The sequence below is a fragment of the Rhinatrema bivittatum genome, chromosome 1, assembly GCF_901001135.1.
Source record: "Rhinatrema bivittatum chromosome 1, aRhiBiv1.1, whole genome shotgun sequence".
In the NCBI taxonomy this organism is placed as follows: domain Eukaryota; kingdom Metazoa; phylum Chordata; class Amphibia; order Gymnophiona; family Rhinatrematidae; genus Rhinatrema; species Rhinatrema bivittatum.
Window position 1 is genome coordinate 143,686,028 of NC_042615.1, and position 10,024 is coordinate 143,696,051.

At 42.8% G+C, this 10,024-nt stretch overlaps 1 protein-coding gene across 2 annotated transcripts in view; it reads left to right on the forward strand.

The window, feature by feature from the left end:
- The window catches only part of OCIAD2 (OCIA domain containing 2), a 33,489-nt gene extending 23,847 nt beyond the window's left edge, over positions 1-9,642 (forward strand). For both annotated transcript variants that reach the window (XM_029587913.1, XM_029587921.1), the window contains exons 5-7: positions 1,663-1,789; positions 6,811-6,898; positions 9,362-9,642. In XM_029587913.1, coding sequence (XP_029443773.1) covers positions 1,663-1,789; positions 6,811-6,892 — 209 coding nt within the window. In that variant the 3' untranslated portion in view covers positions 6,893-6,898; positions 9,362-9,642. The remainder of the gene's footprint in view (positions 1-1,662; positions 1,790-6,810; positions 6,899-9,361) is intronic.
- The last annotated feature ends 382 nt before the right edge of the window (positions 9,643-10,024 follow it).

A 10,024-nucleotide genomic window follows, 5' to 3' on the forward strand; every position in this document is an offset into this window, starting at 1 on the left:
AGATGCTTGGCTGCAAAGGGAGAGGAATGGTCAGCAGAAAAAGTGAGGCAATATTGCCCCCTATAGGTCCCTGGTGAGACCTCACTTGGAATACTGTGGACAATTCTGGAGACTGCAAAATGATATAAACAGGTTGGGGTTGGTCCAGAGGGTGGCAACTAAAATGGTCAGTGGTCTTCAGTGTACGGAGACAGACTTACTTATTTATATCTATACCCTAGAGAAAAGGGGGAGATATGATAGTCATTCAAATATCTCAAAGGTTTCCATGGAAAGGAGGCTCTAGAATGAGGAGGTCATGTAATGAGGTCAATTCAGGAGTAATCTTAGGAAATATTTCTTTACAGAGGGTGGTGGATTTGTGGCCTAGCCTCCCAGCAGAAGTGATGTAGACAACACTATCAATTCAAGAAAGCATGGAATAAATACAGGACATCTCTAAGGAAGTGCTGTGAATTATAATGCTAAATTAATTGGATGGGCCATACAGTGTTTCTGTTTCCAACACTTTCTCAGACTGCCACATGAGAGAGCATAAAGAACTAAAGCCAGCCACCAAAGTGACTGATCGCTAAGCAAGGGGCAGACAAAAGGGGACCCTGTACTTGGGACTGGAATCTCTAAGTTCAGGGGGAGGAGAGGGGAAGTCATAGACCTAGCCAGGTGGGCTTAGGGGTTCTCCTGCTTCCCAAGGTTCATGGACTACAACAGGCAAAGGCACCTGACAATCCCCATGCAGATCTTTTTTTTTTTTTTTTTTTTTTTTTTGACGAACTCTCTGCATGTGCCTATACTTACATGATTGGGAGGGGGGGGGGGGAGAATGTGTAGAAATGCAAAGATCAGGAGGGAGGGAGAGCACACTGTTTAGTGGCCACAGGGTAGTAAACTTCTTCAGCTCCTCCAGTAGAGTTCTGCCTTCAGACAAGAGCACGTAATAGCCTTGAAAAGGGCCCTGCACTTCAGCAAGTAACTGCTGACCAGCTCTTCTAACCTGGACCCCCAGGTGGCTTCTTTGGCCGTAGACAGGAGGAAGCCGATCAGGCAGCTCTTTATCCATGAGGGGGCCCCTTTGTAGGGGGGGGGGGGGGAATGCATGCAAAAACATAAAAGGAGGGACATAAAGAGGCCAAGTGTAAACATCAGTCACCAAATATGCCATGGACTCCTCAGTTACAGTACGGGCACAGCAGGGAGGGGCCCAAAAATGCCACCCTCCACCTCAGATCTTTTTTTTTTTTTTTTTTTGGTTGGGTGTGGGGGGAGTGTTTGGCTTGGTATAAAACTACTCCCATTGGGAACCTCCCTTGCCCTCTAACTCTGCTGCCTGCCCTGGAGGCAAGGGCACCAACAGGTATCTGCTCCTCCTCAGGAAGGTGCAGAGAGATATCGAGGGCTTCCACCACCTTCTCCAGCTCTGCCCAGTTGGCCTGGGCTGTGGTAACTGCGTTAGTCAAGTGGACCCCTAAGTATTTTAGGATCATCCTACCCCAGGGAAAGTTCTCAAGCTGACTAGGGAGCTTGTCCGCTGTCACTGCGGCCCCACCATAAGAAGTTTGGCCTTCATTTGCTATAGGTTTCACCTGTGGTTTTGTTTGAATATTTGTGCAAAATATGGCTTTATAGCACTTGTTTTGATAACTGCTCATGTCTGACTTATAGTTGCAGGAGTTCTGGGTTTTGTACTTGGCAAGATTTCATACATGGGAGAATGCCAGGAAAAGTTCCACAGGATAGGAATCCAGCCCTTTGGGTTTGGATTTGGCTCAGGATTTGGTCGACACAAAAGGTATGGAGTTTCAGGCTTGGTTTTTTTTTTTTGTTTTTTTTTTTTACTCTTCATGTGTAGCGCTTACCACCAATAGAACAAAAAATTTAATACATTAATTAGGATCTCTTATCCAGTCAGCTGTGTCATTTCTCACATAGGGATATCACAGTACAGGTAGTGACCAATATTAATGCATTTGTAATGTAAACAACTTAAATACTGGTTTTGGGAAACCTGTTAATGTTTATAGTAAACTCCTTTTTTTTTTTTATATTAAAGGAAAGGCTGTGATTTCATGTATTTATTGTGCCTCCTCCTAAAAGGAGTACACAACCTAAAATGTAGTGTAGAAGAACACATTCAAAATAAAAGGGGTATTTTTATTGTATGTGTAACTTTTTTAACATCTTCCCAGCTCTCTACAAAATAATCCACCCAACCAATCTCAACTATCATCTATCTCTAGATGAGCATTAGAGTAATGCAGTCTTCTCCCAAGCCCCTAATTGCGAGGGTATTACTACATCTGGAATAATTCAAGCATAGAGCAAAGCTCCTTTTTAATTTCTATGTTATGTATCTCTTCATAGACGGGAGGTTTTGCTTTCAGTGATCAGTCACTTTTGAGAAAAAAAACAAATGGCGGTTGCCTGTATGCAACAACCCTTTTGACTTACCAGGTTTTCTCTGCTTAGTTCTTGGATTAAAATCGTGGCCCTAGTTTGATTTGGTGCTGTGGCATTTGCCATTGGTAAATGGCCCTCTCGTTGCTGCCACCTGCACTGCTTAAGGCCTGTTAGCCTTCCCCTTTCCCCACATCTGCCATGTCGGAGGGCAGCTGCTGCCCTTCTCCCACATCCCCCACACAGCAAGGCTGGCCTAGCAGTGACTGCTGTTCTTTTCTCACCATTGCTAAGGTCAGTCCTGTTACCTGCCTGACTCTCCCCCTCCCCACATAAGTCACCTTGGTCCATCGATGCAGTATACCAGAGCAGCTACTGCAGGGAGGGATGGGGAGATGGAGGGGAAAGAGACTGGAGGTGGGCGATCCTCGGAAGGGGAGTCACAGGAGGGTTGAAAGACTGGAAGTAGGTGACATTAGAGGGCACCTTCTTGGGGGGGGGATAGAGAATCTTGTAGTGAGTGGGTGTGATGGGGAGAGACAAGTGGAAAGTAAACAAGGAAAAAGCTGGAAAATTGAGGCATTTTTTTGCCTATCAAGTATGGTAAAATGCGTGCATATATATATGCTACATAATTTTAAAACATTGCTATTGAAGGGTTTTTTCCCTCAGGCTTGCCACACAATCTATCCCCTTAAGTTGCTGCAGGAAACCAAGAGCCTTGATGAAATTAGCATTTTATTTTACATCATGTGACTGCATAAACTAAATTGCAAAACACTTGTGGCTTCTAAATAGTCTCTTATTGTCTGGTAATTCATAGAATAATCAGAAGTCTGATATTCATATCTGAAATCTAATTTCAAGGTCAAAACAAAATTAGTTTCTGCAATACAGTTTCAATGCTCCTCTTTTCCCCCGACACAGGCCGGTGTTACGCTGAAGCTTCATTGGGAGGAACAATGCTCAATAGAGTAAACATAACTTATTATGAATTTATTTGTAACTGAGTTCAGTGTAGATCTGAGTCCTAGCAGTCAGATTTTAGGGCCCATGATTCCTGGGCTCATGCATTGACCCCTGGTTGAGGATTGACTGCAATGAACCTACTACTGCTAAACACATCTATAGCACTACACAACACATGCAGCACTGTACAAATACACAAGACAGTCCCTGCTCAATGGAGCTTGCATTCTAACAAGACAAACATAGAGGATGAGATTTAGGGCATTTCATAAAGCAAGATGGTAAAATAAAAGTTAGAGGATAAGACTATCAGGCCTAAGATTTAAAAGCCAATTCAAAAAGGTGGGTCTTTAGATGGGATTTAAACATAGCATGAGAGGGAGCATGACGCATCAGTTCATGAAGACTGTTCCAAGCACACAGAACAGCTAGGTGGAAATTTCCAGCACAAAATCAGGATTTGGTGGTAGAGGAGAAGGGCACAGATAGGAGTGACTTGAGTGAAGTGCACAAGGAGCAGTGTAAAGAGATGAGAGAAATAGTGAGGTGCTGTAGAGTGAAGGCATTTCTGGGTGAGAGAAACTTGAACTGTATCAGGAGCAGATAGGGAGCCAATGCAGTAACTTCAGAAGAAGGGGTTATGTGAGCATAGAGACTTTAGTGAAAGGTATGTCATGCAGCTGAATTTAGGACAGATTGCAGTAGAGAGATGGCTTGCTGAGAGACCTGTGAGGAGCAGACTGCAGTAATCTATGCAGGAGGAGATGAGAGAGTGGATAAGGGTTCTGGTAGTATGTCAGAAAAGAGATGGATTTTGGCAGTGTTGTAGAGAAACATTTAGAGTTTTGGATATGTATAGAAAAGGAGAGAGAGGAGTCTAAACTCCTAGGTTACAGGCTACTGGAACTGGGTGGATGACTGTTATCCACAGAAACAGAGCAAAGAGGAAGAAAGGGGAAAAGATAAGGAGCTCTCTTGGCCAAGTTGAGTGTAAGGTGGCAGTGGGACATCCAGGCAGCAATGTCTGAGATTCAGAACTGGATTTCTGGTGCAGAAAGTTAGATCTGGGAGTCATCAGCATAAAAATGGTATTGAAAGCCATGAGAGGAAATCAGAACACTTAAGGGAATTAGTATATATTGAGAAGAGGGCCTAGGGCAGAACTCTGAGGCACATCAATTGATAGTGGAATGGCAGAGGAGGAACCACCAGAGGAAATGCTAAAAATGCAATGGGAGAGGTAAGAACTAAGACAAGACAGAGTCCCGAAATCAAAGTAAGGACAGCGTTCCAAGGAGTAGGTAGTGATCAACATTATCAAAAGCAGCCAACAGGTCAAAGAGAATAAGGACCAAGTAAGACATTTGGCTAAAGCCATAAACAGGTCATAGGAAACTTTGGCAAGAGCTGTTTCAATTGAATATAGAGGGTGAAAATCAGACTAGAGTGCTTCAAGAATGGCTTGATGCAAGAAAGTCAAGACAGCAGCAGTGACACCACTTTTAAGTAGTTCAGAGGCAAAAGGGAGATGGGATGATAGTTGTTAGGATAGGTAGGCTCCAGTGAGGGTTTTCTAACGAGTGGTTTGATCACAGCAGGACAATAGCAGTGGAGTGATAGATTGAGGATGTGACATGGAAGGGATGACTGCAGTGGAGATGGAGCTGAGGAATTGGGTAGGGACAGGGTCAGAAGAACAAGTGAGTTTGGAGGAATAGAGTAGATGAAAAGTTTCCTTCACTAACTTCAGGAAAGGGGAGAGTGGTAGAGGAAAGAAGTGGGGGAGAGGCAGGTAAAGGTGACCTGTTGAGAACTCAAGACTAATTTTGTGAATGTTGTCAAGGAAGTAGTCAGCCATAATCTGAGGAGAGGGAAGTTTGAGAAGGGAATTGTGTGGCAAATGGTTGGGTTTGAGTTTGTTAGATGGACATAAGTCTTGTTAAGCAAGTGCAATGGCATGAATTTGAAGTGTGTAAAGTTGGGTGCAGGAACATAGGTAATGAATTGCTGGGGTTTAGTGTACCTTACATGATGGGTAAGAAGAGGGGGAAAATGTCCAAGCCTGAAGAGTATAGTGTTATAAGAAGAAACTGCTTCATCAGATTCAGACAATGTTATGGAGAGATGAAACAGCAGTGGAAAAGATGCAAGGGTCAACAGCTTGGAGATTGCTAAAGGTGTAAGTGGTGACTAGAAGATTCTGTATGAGAGGGTGGAATAGTTATCAAGTGGTGATCTGAGGTGGAGAAGTCTGAGACACAACAGTTGGAGGAAGGGACTAAGTTAAGGAGTAGCCATGCTGGTGAGTAGGGGTGGAGAGCAGAGTCTGAGATCAAATGAAGAGGCTAAAGAAAGGTGTTTAAGGCATACAAATTAGAGGGGACATCCAACATGGAGGCTAGTCACCAAGGATAAGGGAATGGGAAGATGGGTCAATGAAGAGAGCAAGAAATCAGTCACAGGATGAAAATTTATCATGGGGTTGATAGAAGACAGGTACCCAGAGGTAGTGGAGTGAATAGGCAGATGGAATGGGCTTCAAAGGAAGAAAAAGTGGGATTGAGGTGGGAGAAGGGGTTGAAATCTACATGAGGGGAGAGCAGCAGTCCAACACCACCTCCATGGTCTACTGAGAGAAGAGAACCACCATGAGAGCAACTGAAACAGTATCCTCAGGGGAAAGCCAAGTATCTAAAAGCAAGGAGATGAAGAGAGAGAGGCAAGCTTCTTGGAGAGAACTTGTATTCCACAGGAAGCACATGAAAGGAAGAGGGGGGGGAGAGAAGGAGAATAGTGATCAGATTGGAGGGTTTACCACTTGATATGGGGTGAAAATTGCCTTGAAGGGCCAGGATTGGGATTGATATCCCCAGCTGAAAGTTGGAGAAGATAGGTAGAGATTGCCGGTACTGACAATGAGATGGGGGGGGGGGGGGGACTTCAAAGTTCAAGAACTGTGGACCCTGCAGATGGCAGTTGATAGAGAATGTAGGGATAAGAGAGGGTGGACTTGATAGTGGGGGTGATTAGGAGGGATTAGTATCAGGAAGAGAAGACATGTGGCATGAGAAGGCCTGGAATCACTTCAGAACCTGAGGGGGGGGGGGTGATCTAAATGGAACATCAGTCTTACTTGGTGAATCTAATGTAGTTTGTTTATGATTATTATATTAGCTATTAAAGGTAGACCCAAATTGTAGAAAAGTATTGTCCATTGATTTTCTGTGTAGGGCAGATTGAATGTTTCACTTACCCACTCCTGGTGAGCCCTGTAAAGTATTTCAGCATAGGAAGGGTGAAAGTTTTTTGGGGTTTTTTGTTTTTATATGGTGAGTATTTTATGGAGGGCCACTTTAAAGGAGATCTTAGCTCAAATGTTTGTACTACAAAGCTGACTTATTTTTTTGTGTAATCAGAGTAATTACTACTTTTTTCTTTTAATTGTAGCCAGTGTACTCATATTTGTGAGGAATGCAAAGCAAAACAGAAAGGGAGTGAGAGTGAAAGTACAGAGGTTCCTGCTTCTTAAACTCAAGTAAGTGTATTTGCTGCTGAAATATAGGTGGTATATTTCAAGTGCTAGTTTAAAAAAAAATTATAGTGCAATAGTCTCACCAAATACAGAATAAAGAGATCAGAAAATATAAATTGAAATGTGCAGAAAACTGAACTGGAAATCACAAGAAGCCAAACTTGGAAAGCAATGTAAAAACAATCAAAAATATAAAACATAAAACATTAACCATACCAATAAAGTGTCAATTCTACTGAAATTCAGCCAATTGAAAATGTATAAAAGAGTTTAAAATATCAAATACTAAAAATATTTCAAAACAGCAGATACATCACATTCAATAACTAAAACTAACAAGGATTTAAAAAAACCCTCCCACTTTCCATACCTGGGAACTCCTAGATTTCAAATCCTCCTGAGATTGGAGGAAGGTGCACAAACTTTAACTTACACACACATACACAGGTACTCTTGCACAGACACATACACACACACACCACCCTTGCCACTCTTATACACAGACTTGTGCACCACCCCGATCCCCATGTTCTCTCCGCCATGTTGCACTCGGGTCCTGCCGCAGTGCCGGTGCATTCTCAAAGCCAGGATGCTGGGACCTATCTTTTGCTGGTGGGGAGTGGAAACCCTGCCAGCATGTCGCTGCTTCATACCACTAGTCCCGTTGCCAGAGTTTCACTGCATGAAGAGTGAGATGGCTGAGGCAGGAAGGTTTCAGGGGGCAACTTTGCCACCTTGCAGTCTTGCCACTTGAAGTGGTTGCCTCATAGAACTGCCTCTGTTCCTACCAGGCCACAGTACATTTTTAACATAAATTGATGCAGTAATTTCCACACTGGTCAGGTTTTCAGGATATGCACACAGACTACAAGAGATTTGTATACATGGAGAAACCCAGTTCATGCAAACATTTCCTGTATATTCTATTGTAGGTAGATCTAAAATCTGACTGGTGTGGGAGCCATGGAGGCTGTGCAACAAGCATTTTTGTTTTATAGTGCCATTGTCTGTTTGCAGAGGCTGCTTACTGCCAAAAACTAGTGATGTGCATTAATTTTGAAACACGAAAAATACAATGCGTATTTAAGACTAATTGGAGAAAATTATTTTTTCACTCAACGCACAATAAAGCTCTGGAATTTGTTGCCAGAGGATGTGGTTGGTGCAGTTAGTGTAGCTTGGTTCAAAAAAGGTTTGGACAAGTTCTTGGAGAAGTCCATTAATTGCTATTAATGAAGCTGACTTAGGGAATAGCCACTGCTATTAATTGCATCAGTAGCATGGGATCTTCTTAGTGTTTGGGTAATTGCCAGGTTCTTATGGCCTGGATTGGCCACTGCTGGGCTTGATGGACCCTTGATCTGACCCAGCATGGCAATTTCTTATGTTCTTAATGAAAGGCTGTTCAATTTTCATGTACTTTCAAAAAGAAATAAAGTACCAACTGAGTTCACTTTTTTATTTTTATATTTTAGTTGCACAACAATAAAATAAAATGGAAAAAAAGACAAATACCCCCCCCCCCCCCCCCCCAAATAAAATGAGTTGAAAATCTGTGTGCTCACCCCTAAAACTGGTTTATGAAGCACAAACCAGTTAGGAGTGCCTTCACATGATACCACTCTTACCATAAGAACCTAAGAAATTGCCATGCTGGGTCAGACCAAGGGTCCATCAAGCCCAGCATCCTGTTTCCAAACCAGGCCACAAGAACCTGGCAGTTACCCAAACACTAAGAAGATCCCATGCTACTGATGCAATTAATAGCAGTGGCTATTCCCTAAGTCAGCTTCATTAATAGTAGTTCTTGGACTTCTCCAAGAACTTATCCAAACCTTTTTTAGACCCAGCTACACTAACTGCACTAACCACATCTCTGGCAACAAATTCCAGAGCTTAATTGTATGTTGAGTGTGAACATTCTCCAATTAGTTTTAAATGTGCTACTTGCTAACTTCATAGAGTGACCCCCTAGTCCTGATGTCCAAAAGAGTAAATAATAGATTCACATTTGCCCATTCTAGACCTATCGTATCCCCCTTCAGTTGTCTCTTCTCCAAGCTGAACAGCCCTAACCTCTTCATCCTTTCCTCAGGAGAGCTGTTCCATCCCTTCTATCATTTTGGTTGCCCTTCTCTGAACCTTCTCCAGTGCAACTATCTTTTTTGAGATGCAGCGACCAGAATTGTACACAGTACTCAAGGTGCAGTCTCACCATGGAGCGATACAGAGGCATTGACCATCTTTGTCTTTTATTCACCATGCCCTTCCTAATTCCTAACAATCTGCTTTTTTTTTTTCCAAGAATGGTTTGGTTGCAGTGCTAATCCACATAGAGTTGATGGAGAGTATACAGCTCATAAATTAGTTGCACATTTTTAAGTTCAGTAAAAGAGGTGACACCTTTCTCTGGCCATCCTCCACCTTTTACAGTAACAAGCTAACTGTTTTATAATTTGATTTCAGATTAAAGATTTGACATCATATATAGTCTTCATCAGCCCATCTGCTTGTGACTGGCTCTGGGGAAGATACTGAGTGGTGACGTCAGACTGATGTGCAGCAATGGTATCTGCTAGACTTGTTGCAAAGCTGCAGCACTTGCCATTCATTGCCTTGGGGTCCTGTTCATTCACTGTTGACTCCCAGCAATTTGTATCTGTCATACTAAAAGCTTTGTAAACGTTTTTTTTCTAGCCTGTTCTGGCAATTTTTTAAATAAAAATGATACCAAATTGCAAATCTTTCTTAATGCTGTTTTTGTGTATTAAGCTCAGTCAGCCTTCTTATTTTTAGTTTTGATTCAGTGGGGGTTTTTCCCCCAGCGGGGAGGTCAGGTGTGCTAGTTAACTAGGATGCATTTCTTTACAATTAGGAAGAATAAGCTTACAAACTTGGTGAAACCTGTCTAAATATAATCAGGATGGTGATTTGGGGGTTTTTAATTACATTTTCCCAAAGGCCCCTATTTACTCTCCTCTTCCACACTCTTCAGCATAATCCTCTTCCCCTGCCCAGCCCATTCCTAGCACACTCCTGACCACCCTGCCTAACCTGATTCAGCACAATTCTCTCCCTTCCCCAGCACGATCTCAGTACATTGTGCCCGATGCCAGCACACCGATCCTT